At 51.8% G+C, this 21,736-nt stretch overlaps 1 protein-coding gene across 1 annotated transcript; it reads left to right on the top strand.

Annotated features, from left to right (window-relative positions):
• Nucleotide 1: 1 nt before the first annotated feature.
• On the top strand, nucleotides 2-21,116 carry NUP160 (nucleoporin 160; the record flags this gene model as incomplete). The annotated part of the gene is made up of 27 exons (XM_050896969.1): nucleotides 2-58; nucleotides 527-595; nucleotides 1,366-1,449; nucleotides 2,346-2,516; nucleotides 2,646-2,745; nucleotides 4,387-4,552; nucleotides 5,173-5,288; nucleotides 5,394-5,554; nucleotides 6,671-6,804; nucleotides 7,125-7,195; nucleotides 8,736-8,895; nucleotides 9,579-9,648; nucleotides 12,392-12,490; nucleotides 12,817-12,936; nucleotides 13,846-13,941; nucleotides 14,051-14,145; nucleotides 14,883-14,979; nucleotides 15,067-15,172; nucleotides 15,280-15,440; nucleotides 16,064-16,124; nucleotides 16,921-17,031; nucleotides 18,101-18,224; nucleotides 19,080-19,181; nucleotides 19,526-19,667; nucleotides 19,927-20,052; nucleotides 20,326-20,430; nucleotides 20,645-21,116. Coding segments are annotated over 27 exons (2,991 nt in total), but the record flags the coding sequence as incomplete, so codon positions are not given.
• Nucleotides 21,117-21,736: the final 620 nt, after the last annotated feature.

Below are 21,736 nucleotides of genomic sequence, written 5' to 3'. Positions count from 1 at the left end.
CTTTGTGCAGCCACTGCCTGAAGAGGAAGTGACGGTTCGACACGATCAGGACCCCAGGGTGAGCCGACTATAAAATAGCAACAAGAATTAATGAAGCTTCTCTGCCCAGGAGAACATTAGGACAGTTCAAGTGTACAAATTATATTGATACGCTCTTAAAATTACTGCAGATTAAAGGGGACAAGCCTTGGCCTCTATTACCACAGCTTTAAAGCACTAAGCATGGTTATGAAACCAGAAGTTGAGGGACGAGGAGAATTTCAAGTCAGTCAAGAGAGAGCCTTGAGACAAGACATGTGAATAAACAAGATCTGGAGTGTGCGGGAAGCAGTGTTCGATCACGGGAACTGCTAAGGGGTTGGAAGGGGAGAGGTTGGAGCAGGCTGTGGGCACGAACTGAAGCTGGAAAGAAATACAGATCCAGGGGCTGAGTTTGAGAATGGGAGGAAAGACCAGGAGCAGTATCTTAAATGCTCTCTTCCTGACACATGTGTTTCCTTAGATTGCGATCTTTGTCTCTTTGCAGGAAACCTACCTGGAGTATCTCTTCATGCCTGGCCGGTTCACAAATGCAGCTATCCAGAAGGCTTTACAGGTCAGTGAGAGGGCGTTTGGTGCGCTCTCTGTTCAGCTTCTCCTTCCTGGCCATTTAGACGCGAGGCAACAGGATTCCTTGGAGCTCTTGGCGGGCATCAGTTTGCATTTGATAGTTTGTAGACTTGTCAGTAGTCACCAAAGCAAGTGAGTGGCTGTTGTGCCGTATTTCAGCCAGTGTGTGCTGCTGATGGCAGGAGGCAGAACGTGGTTTCCAGAATAATTTTTTTTGTTTTTTTTTAAACCTTAGGTAGCACAGCAGGTTGCTGAGCTTGCTTTTCATTGCCTGCTGCTTTAGCCAGGTGAACGGAGACTCTCAGCCCACTGTTGTGCTGTTTCTCAGAATATATCCGCTCAGTTCTGGCTCCTCTAAGGCTGTTAAGGGCAGAGCAAGGCAACACGTGGTGCCTTTTCAGGAAAAATGGAAAAGCCAAACTTCCGCTACTCTGACCATTTTGATTCTTTGTGCTGTGACCTTATGGAGGCCTATAGCAAGGTACAAGAGAGCTGCTCTGAAAGTGTGCAGCACTTCTTTCGTTACATCCCAGTTCACTGCCTGCCAGGAGGCTTCCTTCATTTCCACAGGAAGAGGGAAGCTGGCTGTACGTCCACGTACCCCACATTTAGCAGCCAGCCGTGTTTTTTAGTACTTTTGTCCCGCAAAGCGCTGGCTGATGCTCTCATATTTGGTTTACATCATTCAATGCTGCTTGAACCTCAGGGAGACAGCTGTCTTGCTTTAAAGTAAAAGTTTGCTGTGCTGCTTTTCAGATCTTTTCTCAAGGAACTGAGAGACACATGGATCTGACGTGGGATGAGTTAAAAAAAGAGGTTACCTTAGCCGTGGAAAGCGAGGTGAGATTCTTCCCTCCCCGTGTTTTGTTCTTACATTCATTGTATGTATTGTGATGGTTCAGCAAAGTTAAGTGAGATACAAAGTGACCCCAGGCCTTGTTTTGTCCTTTGTCTCTCCAAAGGAGTTATGTGACTTTTTTAAAAAGTACAAATTTTCATCCTTCCTGCCTGGCTTTTCCATTCCCCCTTCTTTTTTGGAGTCCTTTCTTCTTTCTTGGTGTTCTGCTGTCTCGGCTCCCTGGGTGCACTTTGCTTGGAGTGTGCTTTGCTGGTCGCACATCGCGTGCTGCCCATTCTCGGTTCCCTGCGCGTGGGTGCTGGCCACCACCACGCAGAGCTGTTGCTCGTAATTTTGAACACCAGAAGATAATCTGCTTAGGGGACCTATCTGAAAGATCAACTGGCTGTCCTTTTGGGTCTGAATTTCCCCCATTTTATCCTACTTCTCCAGATTTTACTCTGATATGCCTGATTCTCCTAAGCCAGCAGTCCTTCCACCTGCGGCTCATCCTTGAGGCTGCTCAGGCTGTTGCTAGAAAGTTCACAGAAAAAGGCAGTTTTGTGTCCTCTATAGCAATCTTAATGCATGAAGTTTTTAAAGAGATCTGCAGTGCTGCCCTTTTTCTTGATATCATTGGTGCTTCTTTATCTCAGGTTGTACAGAAATGGTTCTTGTGGGCTTTGTTCCCCTTGCTGTTTGCTGTGTGATTCACTGCTGTAGGAAAAAAATACTTACATTTTGACAGTAAGGTGGTGGGGAAGAGAACTGTAACTGGTGTTTATAAACCTTAACCACGTAAACATCATGAGAGACAAGACAGCAGTCTGAACGCTACAGTTTTTCCTCTCTGGTTCACTGCCTGTATTCATCTGAAGTCTTGTTTTGGTCCCTCTAGTTCCAGGGCAGCGTGACAGAATACGAGTGCTCGCTGGAGGAGTTTTGGCAGCTGCAGGTGGAGTTCTGGTCCAAGTTCTATGCCTGCTGCCTTCAGTACCAAGAAGCGCTCTCACGGCCCCTGGCCCTGCACTTGAATCCCTACACCAACATGGTGTGCCTGCTGAAGAAGGTGAGGCTGAGCGGCAGTGGTTCTTCGGCCACTGCGGCCAACGGAAGCAGGGATCTCCAGGGAGGAGTTCTGCTGAGTGAGGTGTGGATTTGGGGAGCTCAAAGAAGGGCTTTCTCCTCACCTTTCTAGGGCTCCCTGTCTTTCCTCGTGCCCTGCTCCTTGGTGGACCATCTCTATCTCCTCTCTAACGAGCACCTCCTGACTGAGGACGACGCTGCCATCTTTGATGGTAAGTGAGGAGATGTGGAGCTCTTTCGTTGCTGGAGGCTGAAGCGCTGCATGCCAGGGAAGCCCTAGGCAGAGGGATGCGGGAGTTTCCACAGAGGTCTCTAGAAGTGGTCCTGACTCCGTAATTATCTACATGGAGATAGTTTTCTTATTTTGGCATTTGTAGGCAGTTTTGTTCTGTGAAACCTGCCATCGTGCTCAGACCAGGAATTAGAAAATGGTGTCAAGGCTGCAAATCTGCCGTGACTCGTTTCAGATAACTTAAAAAGGAAGAATCTTAGATTTCAGGCTGCGTGTTGCTCAGTGACAAGGACCTGCGTTGGTGGACCCTTTACCCTTGTGGTCTTACGAACTACCTGGGTAGGCTGCGGTTAACCGGTGCCGCCTTCATTCCTGCTCTCTGTGGGACAGATCTGCCGGGTTGGAGCTCGATAGTGTGCTGGCAGGTCCCCCCGTGCTGGTGGGGAGAGCGGGATGCAGCAGCTTGTGTTTCTGATCATGCAGGTGACCCCCCCCCATATGAACCCCGCTTAACATGATCTCAGCTGGGTGCTTGCTCAGCTTTGCCATCCCCACCGAGAGCCGCAAGACCTACTCTGACTCAGTGCAAGCGGTTCTGTTTTGTAAAATTCCCCAATCTCTGTGTCTTGCTGATGGAGTAAACTCCTTTCAGAGATTACAGGCGAGAAGGAAACTTGTGATCCTCTAAGCACCCTGGCACGCTGGGCTCAACTGCCCGGTTCTGCAAACTTAGTTTTTAGCGCAATGTTTTTGTATAAATGTTTTCGTGTAAGCTGTGGAGAGGGACCGTGCTGTTTCTTGTCTCCGGGAAGTAAATGGCAGTGTGTGCAAAACCTGTCGTTAATATTGTCGCCACAGTGCCCTCTATGCTTTGCTGGCCGTGGAATGACGTTTCACAAGAAAAAGGCAACGGAAAATGTTACCTAAGCTCCACTTTCATGCTCGAATGATTTTTATATTTTTGTAAAGAAGAACCATCATCCATTGGGTTGAGCTATTTCTGGCTCTGAGGGAAGGAAAGCTGGAGGGCTGGGTTTGGGAGGCTAGCAGTTCCTGCCCTGTCTGTTTTGAACTTCTCAAAAAATGCGACTTAATTTTAAAAACGCATGCGTAAAGGATTGCATTGCAAAGCAGTGATTTAAACCCTCAGCACTGAATTTTCAGATCACTTCTAAGAATGCGAAAATCCTCTCTCGGCTGTGAGAGGTAGTGCTGCAAATGGATAGCTGCTGTAATGAGAGTGTGTTCTGCTTGGCAGAGCTAAGCTCTCTGAGCCGTTTGCTCTGGGTTTGGGTTTTTTTTTTGCTGTTACATTGCACTAATTGTTTCCTTTCAACCTGTGGCTGGAGAAAATCCCTTGGAGGGAATTTCATTGTTTTATTGTTGCATCAGTGTTTTTCACTTTCCAAATAATAAAGCCCAAATCTTTCCCTTGTCAACTCCCTAAGTTTTAATTTGGCCTCGTAGTTAACAGGGAAGGGTCAGTTTGACATGCGGGACTGAGACCAATCTGCTGCTAGTAGTTTGCTGATAGGAGCTGAACTAACTGGTTTTTTGAATGGTCCTCCCACCTTCGCTTTGAAATCTCTTGTAAATATACAGTTAGATTCTTTCATTACAGATTTGGAGATGTCTCGTGATGTTGTCTGTCTTGTCCAGTGCCTTCGACTGATCGGAGAATCAATTTCCATGGAAATGGCATTCATAATGGAAATGGCTTGCTCCCGCCTCCAGCCTCCAGAAAAGGCTGCAGAGCAGATCCTGGAGGACTTGATAGCTAATGACACGTAAGGAGATGTTTTTGCAGAAGCTCCCCTGCAGGGAGGCAGGGCTGGCTGAGCAGGGATTGCCTGGAGCTGTCCTTGATTGACATCAAAGCACGTTTGGGATGCACGGGCTCTCCCTGTGCTGCAGGAGACTTTTCCAGGTCCCTTCAGAGATGGGGAGCGTGGGTATTGGTGACATTAGCAGGGTCTTCCATCCAGAACCCCCTTGCTGTTGCCTGGGGCCCTCCAGAAAAGAAATGTTGGTGGTTTCTCAGGTGAGATAGAGAGCGGAAGAGGCACAAGTTCCTGTTAGGTGATCATTGCAGTGCTGAAGGCAAGTACCTGCAGACGTTAGGTAGAGGTCAGAGCCTTGGTCAGGCGTCCTGAAATCATTCCCCCATGGAATGCCAGCTATCTGACTGTTATTTCCTGGTAGCCTGGGGGAGTGGAATGCATAGACTGGTCCCTGCAGGCGCTGTAATAAAACTCCAGGCCAGAAGAGGATTCCCATCAAGAATATCCAGACTGATCAGATACACTCCCTTCCAGGGAGGATCAGTAAGGGAGGAAAGGGAGCCCTCTTGAGTTTATATCTCTTGTTGCTGATTATTAATATTATTATTATCTTTTTCACTTTGCAGGGAAAATGTGATGGAAGATATACACAGCAAACTGCAGGAGATCAGAAACCCCATCCATGCCATCGGAGTGCTCATCCGAGAAATGGACTACGAGACGGATGCTGACATGGAAAGAGGTGAAAGCTCTACAGTGGGGCGTTTGGGCTGGGAAAGCGGTGGCTCAGCAAGTGTTCTTGTCGGTCTAGTTCCTCCCCTTATCGAGGGCGATTTTTATCTTTCAGCTCATCATCTAAATATGCGCATGAACCTCACCCAGCTGTATGGTAGCGGTACCGCTGTCAACGTGGTTTGCTGGGGGGTATGTAAGATTGCCACGATCCGTTTCCTGATCTGTCGGGACCTGTTGATCCTCCAACAGCTGTTGCTGCGGCTTGGAGATCCTGTGAGTACAGCCCTTGAAGCTACTGCTACGCTCTTTGAACTTTTGGAGCTGGGGTTCTGCTGGTGCCAGACTGTGAGCTCTGTCTCTTCCCGCAAAACACTGGAGGCTGTTTGAACTAGCCCGGGGCTTGGGCAAGCCCTGTTTTCTCCTCCAGCTGCTTTTGTCATCCTAAGCAAAGCAGCGATGCGCTGCGCTCACACCCTAACTCCCTCTTTCCACGCCGAGCATCCAGGAAGCAGGAAGCAAAACTCTCTGTGCGGGAGGAGGGCATTGTTTCCAGCCTCCCGTCTGAAACAGCCGTGCCTGAGCACGTACAGTTCTCCCATCTATTCCCCATCCCTCCCACGCCACCGCGCAGCCCAGCACACACACGATTGCAGCCTTGTTCTCTGGCAACGCAGCGTGTAGCACCTTTGCGTCACGGCAGCAGTGTTTACCCAGAGGCCGTGGTTTCAGCCTCTGTGAGGCCGCTCCAGCCAGCGCAAACAGCCACCGTGATAGCAGCTGTGTTTGCGGTCGTGGGGTGGGATGGTCTGGGTCCATCCTGTTGGCCGTGTGGCCGCACGAGAGATGATGCTGATGGTTTGGATGGACGCAGGGGTGCGGAACAAGTCCCCAGACAAGGGGAGTGTTGTTTAAACCAATATTATTTACTTGGAAAGGTTACTGCAGTAGTTTCTCGGTTGGAAAGAAATCCCCTTCTTCCTGGATAAGGTTGCCCTGGGAGCATTTAAGGCACATTGCAAGGTGCCCTTCTGGAGCCAGGCTCTCACAGACCGCAAGGCATGTGACGTGCTGCTTGCTCGATGAGGAACTGCTGCTTTGCCACCTTGACGCGCTTGTGTCCTTCACAAGCACGGATTGCTTTTCCTTCCGTGTCACCTAGCCGTGCTGCTCTTGGCTGGAGCATGCAGGGATGCAATGCCTGGGCAGCAAGGCTGGGCAAGTCCTGCTGGTCTCCTGGGCGGGTTGAGTTCACGACCGGGCTATTGACCGCCTTGGTGTTCGCAGGAGGGACGAGCTGGGCCTGATACAAACCTCACTGCTTGCCCTTGTCCTGCCGTTGCTCTCTGGGCTTGGCCTCTCGGTGTGCCAACCTCTGTGGTTTGCTTGCAGATGGTTTTGGGAGGGGGACAGCTGTTCCAGTCTCAGCAGGACCTGCTGCACCGCACCTCTCCCCTGCTGCTGTCCTACTACCTGATCAGGTGGGCGAGCCAGTGCCTGGCGTCGGACGTCCCTGTCGACACGCTGTAAGTCTCTACCATGCCCATTCTGTCTTTAAATGATTGTGGGTTCCCTAAATCCACCTGAAATGCCCTTCCTGATATGAAAAGCTGGTGGTTGCTGTGGGCGTATCACTCTAGGAGTCAGGCTGTGCTGGGGAGGGTGTTTTTTCCCTTCCATGTTTTGAGCTGACTCTTTGCCTTGTGCTAATTCTGCCGTGTGAGGTCTTGCTGTTCTGTGCGCCGTTGCCTTTTTCAGCAGTAGGAGTCATTTGAGTTGAACAATGAGCGCAATTAAAGCAGGAGGCGTTTTGTTGTCTCTTCACTGATGGCTTTTTCTTCTCTAGGGAGTCTAATCTGCAGCATCTATCTGTGTTGGAGTTAGCGGACACCACTACTCTAACGCCCTATAAACTAGGTAAGATGTCCACAGTTCATCAGCTCTCGGTTTCTGTTATTTATACCTCTTGTACTCTGTGTCTCTGCCACCCGAGGGAAATGCTTCATGCAGTGAGCTAATGGAGTGCGTGGTTGAACAACCACACTTTACGTGGAGATGTTTGTCATGCTGTCCGCCAAAAAAAAAACCAACAACAAAAACAAAGTATCTTGTAGCGTTGGACTCGGACCAGAGACATGGATCTTATCCTCAGCCTGAGGAGGATGGGAAGGCCTCGCTCAGCCAAACTTTATTAATTCTGTCCCCGGCAGTGTTAGCCAAGTTCACCTCTCGCTCCTGTACCTTACAGTGGCTGTAGTGGCCTGTCCTGCTTGCTAGCCTTTATCCCACAGCAACCAGGAGTAGCAGCTCAGGGAAGCGAGAGAATGTAGAAATACTTCCCCCCAAAACATGCTTGTGCTTCCAACGCTTTGCAATTCAGACGTGAGCGTTGCTCACAGCCAGTACCTCAAGGGGGAGATTGCAGCTGATGATTCGTTCACGTTTTAAAAGTCTTGCTGCAAAGACGTATGCTTTGGGTTGCTGTCTTGGGGGAGAAATTCTAATCGGGGAGAATATAAGGCAACTTAATTAGGAGGATGCGTACCTTGAAGTGGTTACAGAGGGAGGTGGTGAGCAGGGTAGGGGAGAAAATGCACAGGTAAGAGCCTGCTGTAACTAGTCTGCGTGGCACTTCGAGGCTGAGACACTTCAGAGGGAGCTGAGAAAATCAGTGACAAACAGGCAGCAGTGCCACGTGTGAAGGGCTGTGAGCTGGGGAAGAATTTCCTCCGCTTGCTGACAGGCCTGGGGCATCTGTGCTCTTTGTAAGCAGGCTGCGATCTTCAGAGTCCAAACTCTCCCTGAATGAGAGTCTGGGTTCAGGAGGCTTCGACGTAAATGTCAGCGCATGAAAGCGAAATTGAAAACATCCTTTGTGTGTGCCAGTGTCGTGGGTTATTTCTTGGCCCGCTCATGAGGAAAGTCCTGTTTGGCCACTGTGCTTCAGGAAAAATATGTGAAACGTAGGGAAGATAGAAAGGAGGTGGCAGCTTGGGGAGAGGCGTTGAGAACAGTTAGCTAATGGGAGATTGGACTGCTTAGGGTGCTGGAATGAGGAGGGAGGCATTTGAACAGACCCAGATAGCCAAATCAGCACTCCCTCAGCCCTGCCCTGCAAAACACTCGGTCGCGCTGGAAAGCTGCAGCTGGGTTGCAAAGAGAGCAACTGGAGAGAGAACGCAGCCCTTTTTCTTTTTTCTTTTTTTTTTTTTTGTTATAATTGAGTTGCGGTTAATAAACATTGCAGTATGTGGCTCTTTGATCTCCTGCTACTCCCTCTGACTTAACCAGACGGCAAGACAAATCCAAAACCAACAAGTTCGAGTATTGAACGTACTTATTGTTTTGCTCTGACTTAATCTGTGATGTTTGGGCTGACGAGCCCAGCACGGTGTAGAAAGCCTGGGATGTCTGCTGCGGGCCATCTTCTCAGTGTTTCTTTAACTTGTATTTTTAGTATCCGGCCCTCAAACAATTGTGGAGCTGTTCTTTCAGGAAGTGGCCAGAAAGCACATCATATCTCGACTCTTCTTGCAACCCAACACCTCTTTGGCTGAAACAAGTTTGAACTGGCCCCATCTCATTACCGCAATAGTGGCTGACTTTCTGCCGCTCCTGTATCCTTGGCTGTAAACCCACTGCGTGGTGCTCGCTCTCGCCGGGCTGTAACCAGGGGAAGTTTCTGTACGGCATGGCAGTGCCGGAATCCCTGCGCAGGATTGCACGGAGGCTGCGTGTCGTGTCCCGGTCCTGAGGCTGGGAGCGTCGGTGGGTCTGTGGGAGGAGGGTTGGGGCTAGCAGAGGGGTTAGGGTGGTGGGCTGCGGAGTGCTCGGGGGCTGTAAGTTGGCCATCTCTACCCCGAGCCTCGTGTAGTTCCAAAATCAATGTTTTCCACACGCAAATTTCGAAGAGAAATCTCCTGAACAAGTGACTGTTGTTAGTGTTAATGGGATTTGTGGGTATTTTAAGATTTCACAGAATCCATCCTGTTTAGGTGCACAATAAAGGATTTGAGTTTTTGACTTTAAGCCCCTGAGCTCTAGCAACTTGACTTGGCGAGGTGCGATGCTGGGAGATTTGGAAGGGTAACAAGATTTGGGCAGTTGTGGATTAGATGTACTAATGGTTTTGTTCTAATATGGATAAATCTTATTACAGAATAATGACTTGTATAAAGAGCAGCTTAATCTTCTCTCCTTTCCCCCCCACAAACCGAGCGCGAGAGGCGTGCCGACTTTTCAGACTAGTTCTCCGAGCTCTCCAGACTGGATTGTCCTCTGTTCCTTAACCTTCGCTCAGATGGCCCAGCAATCCCGGCTTCCTCTTCCCCGAGTGCCTGATGGGGAGCTGTCAGTACACCCAGCTGCAGGTGAGTGCTTCGTGCCGGCTCTCTCACAGGAGCTCAAAGGGGAAGAGCAGGAGCGAGTACAACAGTCTCCTTCCACGCGTGGGTTTCTTTCAGTAGCAGCTCTGCGCTTTGGCTGATGCAGAGGTGTAACGCAGCGTCAGCTCTGTGCACAGCCCCCATACCTCCGCTGAGAAAAAAGTACCCAAAACATCTTTCCAGTCGCTGGAGTTTGTTCTGCTTTCCCCTAGTTGCTGTTCTCTGAGCTCAGACGTGAGCTGATCTTCCCAAGCGCTCTGCTCCCATGTTTCCCTTTTTGGAGATGTTGGGTTGGAAGTTTGTCCTGCAGATGAAACATACGGCAAGGAACGATTCTTTTGGAGAGTTGTTAGAAATGTCTCTTATAACTATCGCAGTGTCAGCGCAGTGAACAAATTGTAAGGTAGCAAATATCTTCCATCTTCCTCATGCATCTGTCTTGTTCCCTGTAGTGTCCACCTCTGCTAACAGAAGGGCTTTTTGCTAAATATCTCGGACCTAGAAAATGCCACAGAGAGTTTGCTGGGGGATGATTTAAGATGGTCGTCTTACGCGTTTCCTCTTTCATCTGTTTTCAAGAAAATCCAGGCATAAGTGCTCAGGATTATTATATACCCTTTTCGTGGAGGAGTTCAGTCTCCCAGGGCTTGTCTGCCAGCGTGATACTGCGTGCAAGAAACATCTTTGCGGAGCTCGTTTAAATACCACCGCAAGCCCATAATCCAATAGCTTGTTTGCTGCTGATGTACCCGTAGCCTTTCCTGTGGTACCATTGCAAACAGATCGCCCACGGGACTCGGGGTTCAGCAGGCTCTCTTCAACCCAGCAACAGAAGTAGTGTTTCAGGAGGGCTCATCTATTTCTTAAATGTTTTTACTAGTAAAAACTCATGTAAGAAACATCCATCATCTTTTCATCCCCAGCTGCGCTCCCAACATCTTGGTAGCAGGGCGAGTGAACTACTTTTTTTTCCAGGTGTCTCCACAAACTGCTGTATTTCAAACCACTGTTTCTCCGCCGTCGCTTCCCATTCTCTTCAGGGGCTTGGTAGTTGTAGCTGCTGGTGCTCTAGTTCTGAACTGCACGATTTCTTGTCTGCAGCGCCATGTGACACGTTTCATTCCCCGACTGACGGCAGTCCTTGAGGCACGCAGGGCTAGGCAGGCTGTTATTAATGAGATGTTTTTCCTGTGCTTAACAGAACCTTTTATTCTCACAGTCCCTTACACCTGGGGGCTGAATTGCTTTCTTTTGTGTTCATGTTGCTGCCGAAAAGAATGTCAAATCTGCAGAGCTTTTGAGCCAGGAAATGCCAGGACGGTTTGGGCAGCGTCGTTCCACCTCCTGGCATATGTGCACTCTCGTGGCGCGAGCACGCTTTGCATTTCCTTGCATTGCTTTCGCCTCACTTGCGTCCCGCCTCAAGGAGATACGAGAGACTTTTATCTCTGCAGGAGCAGGCTCTTCCTCCTCCCCGCTACCTTCTGTTACGCTTACTGATCCCAGTTGGTCACGTAAACTTGGATTAAGTGCATTGACCTCGGGGAGCTAACACCAGATTTGCTGTGAGCATGAGCACGGTGACCCAAATAGAGGTGGAGATACAGGAAGCACCCTGCGAGTAACAGGCGGGCACAGAGAAGGTCTAGTGACCAACGCACTGGCCTGGGACAAGGGCCAAACCTCTCCTTGTTGCTTATTCTGTGTGACAAGCTGTTGAGCAAGCCTGGGGTGGGATTTATCTGTTGTAGCTGGCTAATCTGAGCGGTGAATCCAGGCTCAGAGGATGCGTCGCCGCGTGGCTTTTAGTGGACCCGTGGCTGGGGTAGGTGAGGCATATGTGCTGGTGGTTTATGGACATGCAAAGATGCAGGTTGGCTGGTGAAACCGTGGCTTTGCCGCCAGGTCCTGGCCTTTCCTCCTCCTTTCCTGCTGGGCCCAAGAGCCCTGCTAGTGGGACATCTCTGCTTCTCCAAGTATGAAGAGCATACGCCACTCTCCCAGGCACGAGGGATGCCAGCTTTTGAGTTTTCATCGTGCCTCCTAGCTGCTTTTTGATAGGTGATGACACTTTGCAGCCCTTATATTATCCTGACGGAGCAGGCACGGGGCCAGGTTTGAGTTGTATTGCCCTGTCGTTTCGGCCAGCGTCCGTGTTGTGGCTTTATTTACGGTGTGCCCTTGGTGCCGTCAACGCTCCACCCCGTGCCTGGCAGTTTGTTGCTGTAATCCGTGGTCTTCCTTGGCTGCTCTCCCTCTCCTGCCCTGCTGCACAGATACTGCTCTTCTAACGTCTGCTTCGCCTCTTCTCCCGCTGCCTTCACACACGTGCGCTCCCGTTCACGCTCTGTGCACGCCAGGGTAATGTTTTCTTTACGGTTCCCTGCACCAGGTTTGCAGCGGCTGTAGAGAGCGTCGTCTCTGATTTTTGGGGATGGCGGGTGCTGTTTCTGAGGCGCTTTGTACAGACACTGGAGCTATTCAAAGCAGGTTGTTTCCCGGGAGCATGTGGGGGATGTCTCCCCATCTGTGCGCTGAAGGGACTTTGGGGCTGGGGAAACCCGCGCTCGAGCTGGAAGAGCGGGATTTGTACGAGCGCAGCAGCTAAAAGGGCCACCAAAACAGCGCTTTGGTGTTAGAGACCTAACCCTTCCTCTGGTACTGGGTGCCTGCAGGTCACGAGCGAGTGCTGACCTGAATCGAAACTCCCGTTCCTCCTCTCCTGTAGGAATACATTCGCCTGCTGCAGCCGTGGTGCCACGTGAACATGGGCTCCTGCTGCTTCATGATGGGCAGGTGCTACCTCGTCATGGGTGAGGGGCACAAGGTAAGGCCCTCGTTTCCTTCTGGCGCTGCCTCCCTCTGGGGTCCTGGACCTTTTCCCTTGGGAGGGAGGAGGTGCCACAGGTAGGGCCAGCCTTGTTTCTGCTGTGCAAGTCAGGAAACATCCGTCTCGAGCTCTGCCTCCTTTGGGCAAAGAATGGGATTGGAGGGGGATGGCGGGATCTGCTCTTGGGGAAGTTCTCGTTAGCTTGGGGCCAGCAGGTCTCGTACGCTGGAGCTGGAACAGGCAGCACTGTCCTCTCACCGGTACAGCAGGCTGGGTCGGTCCCCCAAGGGGCACACGCAAGCTGCTTTCTGGTCTGCTTCTAGGCTTTGGACTGTTTCTGCCAAGCTGCGTCAGAGGTGGGAAGAGAAGAGTTCTTGGACAGGCTGATCCAACCTGAGGAGGGTGAGATGGTCTCCACTCCCCGCCTGCAGTACTACAACAAGGTACGGCTGAGCCGGCCCAGCGTACATGGTCCTGACCGAGTAAATTGGCACCAAATCGTTCCACACAGGCACCGCTCGGAGAGAGAATTCCTGCCTGGTCCCCGGCTTTCGGGGAAGTAACTTGAGACTCAGAAAACATACTTTTTTGGGAGGTGAAACCTCAGTGTAGTCTATTTACTTTCTTTGGGGGGTGATGACGAGGTGACTACAGTGTGAAAGCTAGGTACTTTCCACCTATTAGTTTCCTAATAGCAGAGGACTCTGTTATCCAGCAGAAAAAGGCAGGGTGAGATCCAGCTGCTGGAGGCAGAAGCCAGACATGTCCAGGCTAGATGTAAGGTGCTGCTTAAGGGGAAGGTTATTAAGCTTTGAGGTAAATAAAAATGAATGTCTTTAAATTGAGATAGGATCTTTCTTCTTGCATAATACCTTAGTTCAGACAGGCTGCAAGCTTGAACCTAGGCTCATTGTAAGGGATTCCCTGACTTTAAAATCCAGAAGACACAAGGATTGTCAGGTGCCCTTGGAGAGGGAACTTCTCTCTCTAATACAGCTGCATGCATGCTTGGGGACAGAATCATTTACCTCTCTGTCGCAGGGGTTTACTGTAACTGTCAGTGCTAAAATATTTCAGAAAACTCACATGTGCAGAGATGAATCCTCCAGAAAAGCCGTAGCCTGGGCCTGTTGTGCTGGGATTTGGTTCAGACCTCTGCGACTTACCAAAATCTTTCCTTTTTCAGTCTAATCGCTTAGAAACATCAAGAAAATCTTTTGACTGCTCTTATGGTTAGTAGGGACAGGAGTAGCTCTTAAAAAAACCAAACCAAACAAAAAAAAAAAAACCTCGCCAGCCCAACCCGTTCTTCAGTACTGCTGCAGCCAACGCTAGAGTATTGTCTTCTCCAGGTTCTGCGCTTGTTGGACATGGTGGGTTTACCAGAGCTGGTCATCCAGCTGGCTACCCTGGCTATCATGGAATCGGCGGATGACTGGAGAAGCCAGGTACAGGTCACTTCTTTTGCATCAAGATGTTTCTTCAGGGAGCTTACACGGGAATTTCTTTTCAGTTGTATAACTCGAAACATGCTGGTTTGTGCTCTGGTGTTTCCAGGCTACTTTGAGGACTTGCATCTTCAAACATCACTTGGATTTAGGACACAACAGTGAAGCATATGTAGCCTTAACGCAAAACCCAGATCCCAGCAGGTAGGTGACAGTTGTATGCCTTTACGCTCACTTGTCTCGGAGGTCCATGTACCAATTTTTCCATCAAACTGAAGGGAAGGTACGATGCTTTAGGGTAGGACATGGCTGCTGTGTTAAGAAGTACTGTTTAGCATGTGTAAAGGTGTGTTTAAAAAGGCATACTTCGTTTTTGTAAGGACAGCTGGGATCGGCACTATCTCAAAGGAGGAAACTGGGCAGGGGGGAAGAGCTGAGACAGGGAAGAGCCAAAAGAATGGCTAAAGGTTCGCATGCAGCATTGTATGTTGACAAGCTTTAGGAGTCCAGTGAATTTAGTTCGATAAAGAAAAGACTTGGAGTTGAATTTTCAGCTTGAGTACCATCTGGGAAGTGAACTGGGTAGAGGAAGCTTCAACCTAGCAGAGGAGGATGTGATGAGCAGGAATGCCTGGAATAGATGTTCAGAGAAGAAGTAGGAATGCATTTTAATTGAGGCTGAAGAAAATCTTACCTAATAGAGCTGAGGGAGGGAGACTGCCCTCCTGAGAGACCTTTGCAGAGGATCTCTGCTGTCCAGGATCTCTATTTCCAGCACAGGAGAAGTCTGAAGGGACTTCTTGGTTCTAAGCCAGGGAAAAAAAAAAAAACCAAAACCTACGGAGCTCGTCACAAAGCGGCGTGTTCGTGGCTTAAAGCCTGCATCCTGGAGATGGATTTGTTTCCGCTCCTCAAGGACAGTTGTCCTCCTCTCTCCGCAGGCAGCTGGACTGTCTGCGCCAGCTAGTGGTGGTTCTCTGTGAGCGCTCCCAGCTCCAGGACCTGGTGGAGTTCCCCTATGTGAACCTCCATAACGAGGTAATCCGCCTGCGCTGGGAGGAAGGGGGGGCACAACCGCTCTCTTTAAAGGAATTGTCGACCCATTTGAGCCTCCGTGTGCTGCAGGTCGTGGGGATCATCGAATCTCATGCTCGGGCGGTGGATCTGATGACCCACAATTACTACGAGCTGCTCTACGCTTTCCACATTTACCGCCACAACTACCGCAAGGGTAAGGCTTGGCGTGGGCACGTTGTAACAGTGGGGACACCGCTTCCCCTACCCCTGCGGGGTGGCCTGTCCTGGGTCTTGGCTGATGTTTTCCTCTTCTCTCCTCAGCTGGAACAGTGATGTTTGAATACGGCATGCGCCTGGGCAGGGAGGTGCGGACGCTCCGAGGGCTCCAGAAACAGGGAAACTGTTTCCTCGCTGCTATTAACTGCTTACGGTTGATCCGCCCAGAGTACGCCTGGATAGTGCAGCCAGCTTCTGGAGCTGTGGTAAGAAATGCTGAGCTTAGTATGAAGCCTCCGACCTGAGCTATTGACTGTGGGGACACTTATAGCTGTACGTTTGGGAAGGAGCTTCCAAAATCCTTTCCGATGTGACGAACAGAGGCGTTGGCCTTCTTAATCTGCTGCTCTCATCTTCTTGGCCAGCTTGTGCAGCGCTGTCTTGCCCCGCTCAAGGGAGGCATTGGTCCTATCCGTCACCCTTGTGTCGTTGCCCCTTTTTTGGAGCAGGGTGGAAGCAGGACAACTTTTGGGAGGGGGCTGGTGTATATATGTGGGATTATATCACCTTTTGTTGAAGACAGAGCAAATCTTTTTTGGGGAGTCTGAACAGCCGGAATACCGGTCAAAAAGAGAATTACTGGAACATGGTTTGTGTTGCAAATCTGTTTGCGGGGAGGTGGCGACCGTAGCCTGATCGGCTAATGCTGTGCTGTGTTTCTGATAGCCAGAGATAAATGTAACCTGAACTGCCAAGCGGTTGTATGGCTTTTCTGATTCAAATCAAGGCTTGAAATGGAGAGCTGGTGTTAAGGCTGTATCGTATCGTGGCAAATTTGTCCTTTGGAAACCAGGTGGGCATAAACCCTCTTTCTGCTTTTCCCTGCAAGTACGAACGCCCTGGAGCATCCCCGAAGAGAAGCCACGACGGGGAGTGCACGGCTGTTCCAAGTAAGTGCCCAGTCCTGGTGCTTCCTCTGACTTTTGTCAGAGAGCAGCCTTTCCCCTGACCTCAGAGCTCTGCTGCTCCGTTGTGAGCTGGGAGATGGCTCAGGGCAGCTCTCGCCTCTGTCAGACCAATAATTTGGGGGGTTGTAAGCTAGTTAACTCCCCCAGCGTTAGTGTCTCCCAGTTGCAATATGCTGCTGTGTAACAGCTATTCCCCAAGGAGCTTCTGTGCACACTCCTCTGTAGTTTGATGTCTTGTCAGCGCTTTTGCTTTCAGTGGAAGTAAGTTGTAATTTAAAAAAAAAAAAAAAAAGCCTTTGTGAGGCAATTTCTAGTTGTTCAAGACTCTTTGTGTTGTTTGTGCTCTTGGAAACCCTGCTGACGTAGTGAGTCTCTGCTGGTAAGGTCTCCGGTCTGCCTGTGTCTACCAAAGCACAGGATGGTGGGGCAGGTTAGACTCGTCATCCTCAGCATTATGGTAAAAAAAAAGTTTAAGTCAGGTATTTTTAAAACAATTCTTTCTGAATGAGCTCTTTTGTAGCATATACCTGGCAGTCAGAGCAGCAGCTGTTACCCAACATTAGATAACATCTCTAATAGAGGAGGGACGGGAGGTTTCTGTCAAGGAGATAGGCACAGTTCAAGGTAGCAAGGAAGGGGCAGCAAAACCCGACCTCTCCTTCGGTGCTTTCCGTGGTACGACTCCTGTCAGGATGGCAGAGGGGCGCAGACATTTTGCACAACGCCCGAGGAGCCCTTTTTAAAATGCTGAAGAGCCCTTCGTGTCCATCTGTTACAGCAACTCGCCAAATCGAGATCCTGGAGCTGGAGGATTTGGAGAAGGAATGCGTGTTGGCCCGGATCCGGTTGACTCTGGTGCAGCATGACCTGTCAACAGCGGCTGTGGCAGGTAGGAGGGATGCGGCGCAGCCACCTCTCGCTTCCCCTGAGGTTTTTGCTCGTTGTAACGCTTTCGGTCGTAGCTCAGGTGAGGAAGCAGCGATTTTGTTCTGACCCAGAGACAAACCCAGGAGCTGGCAGGGACCGTGCAGTTTGCCTCCCTAGCATGAAATGTTGCCACCGAGTTCAGCAGCTTTGGAGAGGCAGATCAGGAGAAACAATTTTAAGTTTTCCACAGGTTTTTTGGCTTTGCCGGACTCTAGTGATGGTCTGCGTTGAGCTCATCAGTTGAGACAAAAAGGCATCTTTTTGGCTTGCTGGAAATTGCCCCCAGATGAAAAAGAATTAGAAAGCCCTGGAAAAAAACACTTGCTTAAATGATTGTCCTGGACAATCCTGCTTCACGACACGGTGTTAGCTTATCAAAGCTGTTCCTTGTTGGGGAGCAGAAAGCTGCAGCTCTCCCACCCTGACCCTTTAACTGTGTTCTGCCAGTCTCTGATACGAGTTACGCAACATGTACACATTTTTCCCCTTTTAAGAATCAGGAGGAGATGACGTCCCAGTAAGGGATTGCAGGGAAAGGATTGAACAGCTGGTTTGAGGGCAAACTGGAGACGCAGGGAGCTGAGTGCCACAGTTTCATCTCACCTCCTGCCGCTGCCCCTCCTGCCTGCGGTGGCAGAGCTGAGCTGATGCCTTATTCACTTGGATACAGGCCTGCTGCGCCAGTGACGAGGCTGTCCCCTCCCCACTCACCTAAACAGCGGCGGCATTTGACTACGAGCCGTATGTTGCTGCCTGTGTCCCTCTCCCGCTGGTGCCTGATCAGGGATGGCTCCGTGGGTCACTTGCCGCTTTGTGCGGTCCCTCCAGGGACGGCTCCTGGGCTCGTGAGATGCTCCTGAGGCCAAGAAAGCCTCAAGCCGTGCGATGAGAAGTACTGCTGCAGGGTGGTTTACGTTGAGCCGTTAGCATGGTGCTGCTGTAACTCTGCCGCTGAATTGCATGGGGTTAGGCCCCAGTAAGCACTGGGCTGTGACTGGGGGAGGCGCTTACGTGGTCCTCCTTCCCTGCAGGCAACTCTACGCCTGAAGAAACGGTTGCTCTCCTGGTCCGGGCCGGCCTTTTTGACACCGCCATCACTCTGTGCCAAACGTTCAAGCTGCCCTTGACGCCCATCTTTGAGGGACTCACTTTCAAGTACGTAGCGAGCTTCTCCTCCACGCCTCGGGTGACGTGGAGAGACGTGCGCTGCGTGATGCTTGGCAGGGCGCAGCTTGCAGCTCCCCGGGGTCAGAAGCCAGCGCTGTCCTGTCCTGTCTGCTCGCCGTGGCTGCTAACGCTGTGCACGGCCTCAGCAGCTGCTGGCTCAGTGGTTTTGAGGTGGAACTTGTTCTTCACACCTGAAAAGGAAAAAATAAGGGAGCCTCGCTGAGCAGGTAGGGATAGGGGAGAGATTTCTCCCTGGTCTCAGGGGAGAGAGCTGGCATCTGACAGTCGCGGGTGATCCCGACCCAGGCACAACCATCATCTGGAGACCTTTCTGGTGAGCTGGCTCGTGGCACGCTCCTGCTGGTGCCCAGCGAGCTGCTTACCAGAAGATTTGTTCAAGCCGTTGAGCGGCTCTCAAATAGCGGCTGGCAGAGCGCTTCCTCTTCTGTCTGATCTCTGTGCTAGCCGTTTGCTCTCTTGCCTCATCTCTGACCCCAGGATTCCTTGTCTCCTTTGCCTCTCCGCGCTTCCAGAAGACGCCTTGTGCCTGCAGAGTTGTTCAGGAGCTCTGCTGCGACCCGTTCCTGTGGCTGGATGCACAGAGGGCATCTCTTACCCAAGCTCAGGCCCTAAAGCTTGCTAACATCAGAGTCATTAATTCCTCTCTGGCACTTAGAGCAGCTTAGAAATCACTCTAATAGCCGCCTTTTCCTGCCGAGCCAGCTAATTCGTAGCTGTTGCTTGGGAATGGTCCTGCGAGGGGTGGCTTTGATGCTGTGGCCGAGGCAGGGTGAAAGGGCCGGGCTCTGAAGGCACCCACCTTTGCACTGCTCTCTCTTCCAGGTGCATCAAGCTGCAGCTGGGAGGGGAGGCAGCGCAGGCAGAGGCCTGGGACTGGCTAGCAGCAAACCAGCTCTCCGCCCTGGTTACCACCAAGGAGTCCAGGTAAGTCCTTGTCTGGGGGAGAAGAGTAGAGTTCCTCTTCATGAGAGTGGGTCATTTCTGGAGGCGAAAGCCTTGCAGGAATCCAGAGGGTCACAGGTTCATAAAACCCGCTTAAAGCAGACCTGTGGCACTGGGACAGCAGGAGAGCCGTGCTTCTGCGCTGTCACCGTGCTCTCCCCACGTTCTCCCCAGCCCATTGTACGCAGCACGCCCCGCTTTGCTGGGCCTCGAGCGCACACGTTGAACCCGGGCAGCGGGACACGTCCCCTGGAGCACGCCGTGGCCTCGCAGACAGTGGCAGGGGCTGCTGGCACGGGTTCCGAGGGGAAATAATTGCCTTGCAGCGCCACAGATGAAGCCTGGCGGCTGCTGTCGTCCTATTTGGAGCGTTACCCGTCCCAGAACAGCCTGTACCATCGCTGCGTCATCAACAAGCTCTTGGCGCATGGGATACCTCTGCCCAACTGGCTCATTAACAGCTACAAGGTGAGAACAGGGAGAAGGTCACCGCTCAGCACGTACTGCTTGCTGGCCAAACAACCCCAGCTGTCCCAGAGCTGCCGGATCACCTTCACTTCGACAGGCACCTCCTCGTCGCAAACTTCACCCCGCCTTCCTGTTCCCAGCTCCGGGAACCCGTGCTGGCTGCTTCGTGCCTGTTACTGAGGCTCAGAGCGGGTTCCTCTCGGCATCGTGATGGCTCCTGGGCACGTTCCCTGGCTGACGTTTCCCTCTTTGCTTGCAGAAAGTGGACGCTGCCGAGCTGCTGCGTCTCTATCTGAATTATGATCTGCTGGAAGAAGCTGTGGATTTGGTCCTGGAGTATGTAGACGCTGTGCTGGGCAAAGGGCACCGGTATTTTGGAATCGAGGTGAGCTCACCTGCAGCGTCGGATGTGGTGGACCGTTCCTTGGGGCAGATCCCACTTGGGGTTTGGGTGTTGTGCCCGTGACTTGCGTGACGGTGCTTCCAGGAGAAATGGGTGTGGATAACTCACCCTAGAGGAGAGGGGATCTCTTAGTGGGACCAGTAGGACAAGCAGGTGTCCGGACATGGCGGTTGGGAGCAATTCCTCGCTGCGGCTGTGAGGAAGAGCGTTTTTGCCACCAGCACAACATGACACGAGGGTTCCTCTCCCCTCCAGTTCCCGCTGTCCGCCACGGCCCCCATGGTGTGGCTGCCCTACACCGCCATCGACCAGCTGCTCCAGGCGCTGCGGGAGAGCACCACCAACCATTACAACGTTGTGGTACGTACAACTGCCCAGGGAAAAGGAAGGGTGCTCGCAAACACCCCGCGGAGGGGCCGAGGGGTGGCGGGGAGCACTGGCAAGGTGCCCTGTGCCCGCTCCTGCTCTCCTACCCGAGCAGAAGGAAAGTGGGAACGGGATGCGGGACGGGGTGGGGAGCATGGGACAGGGTGGGAGCCCTCGTCTCTCGACGCCTGCTCTGCCCCTCGCCCAGCTCTATGAGAAGCTGCATGACAAGATGGAGGACTACCAGCAGAAAGTCAGCGTGGCTACGCGGGATCGCCTGTACCGTCGCAACTAGTGGGCAACTAGTCGCCCGCCCGGCCTCGGCCACCGCCCGCAGGCCCCCGGCTCTGGCTCAGGACAGCACCCGCTCAAGGTGACGTCCCCGGGAGCTGACGCCGTCCCACCCCGCGCTGGCTCAGCCGCTGGTGCTCTTTTTACTCGTTTTTTTGCCGTAAGGGTCCAGTTTGAGGAGGTGGAGCGCACCTTCAGCGTGTCACCTCGCCGTCCCTGTCCCCTCTGGGGGGGGGGAGTGATCGGTGATTAGCAGAGCTCTGGGGTGCAACCATCGCCAGGGCAGCCCCCTCGCTCTCATCCTGTACCATACGTGGCAAGTTTCGGCGTTTCTTTTATTTATTGTTGTGTTTTTGGATGAACTTTAATAAAATCAAAGCGTTATTACAGGTCTGCGTCGGGACGGGTGCTGCTCCCCAGGCACCCCTGGGAGCACAGCGGGGGTTTCGGGGGGTTGAAGGGTGAAGCAAGTGGGGGCTGTAGGACTCCTCTCGCTGGGATCCTGCACGTACAGCCCTTTCTTGTAGGCAACTCTCTATACGACCGTGCTATAGGGCAGGACAGAGCTATAGGGCCCAGGGGCAGGACTGTGCTCCAGTGCAGCATGGTGCCATACAGCATGACAAGGGGTGGCACCTTGCTATAGGGCTGCAGGGCAGCATTGTGCTGTAGGGCAGGATGGAGCTATATCCCCAAGGGCCAGTATGCACTGTAGGCTCAAGGGCCAGCACCATGCTATAGGTCAGGATGGAGCTGTAAGCCTGAGGGGCAGGGTGCTATAGCCTATATCCCAAAGGAGCAGCACTGTGCTATAGGGCAGGACGGAGCTATATCCCAAAGGAGCAGCACCATGCTATAGGGTAGGACAAGCTATATCGCAAAGGAACAGCACCGTGCTATAGGGTTAGAAGGGGCTATAGTCCCTCGAGCAGCATTATGCTATAGGATATGATGGAGCTACAGCCCTGAAGGGCAGCACCATGCTGTAGGGTAGGACAAGCTATATCGC

This window comes from Gymnogyps californianus, chromosome 5 (assembly GCF_018139145.2).
Source record: "Gymnogyps californianus isolate 813 chromosome 5, ASM1813914v2, whole genome shotgun sequence".
NCBI classification, from domain to species: domain Eukaryota; kingdom Metazoa; phylum Chordata; class Aves; order Accipitriformes; family Cathartidae; genus Gymnogyps; species Gymnogyps californianus.
The sequence above is the reverse complement of the archived record's forward strand: the minus strand, read 5'-3'. Positions and strand labels throughout refer to the sequence as shown.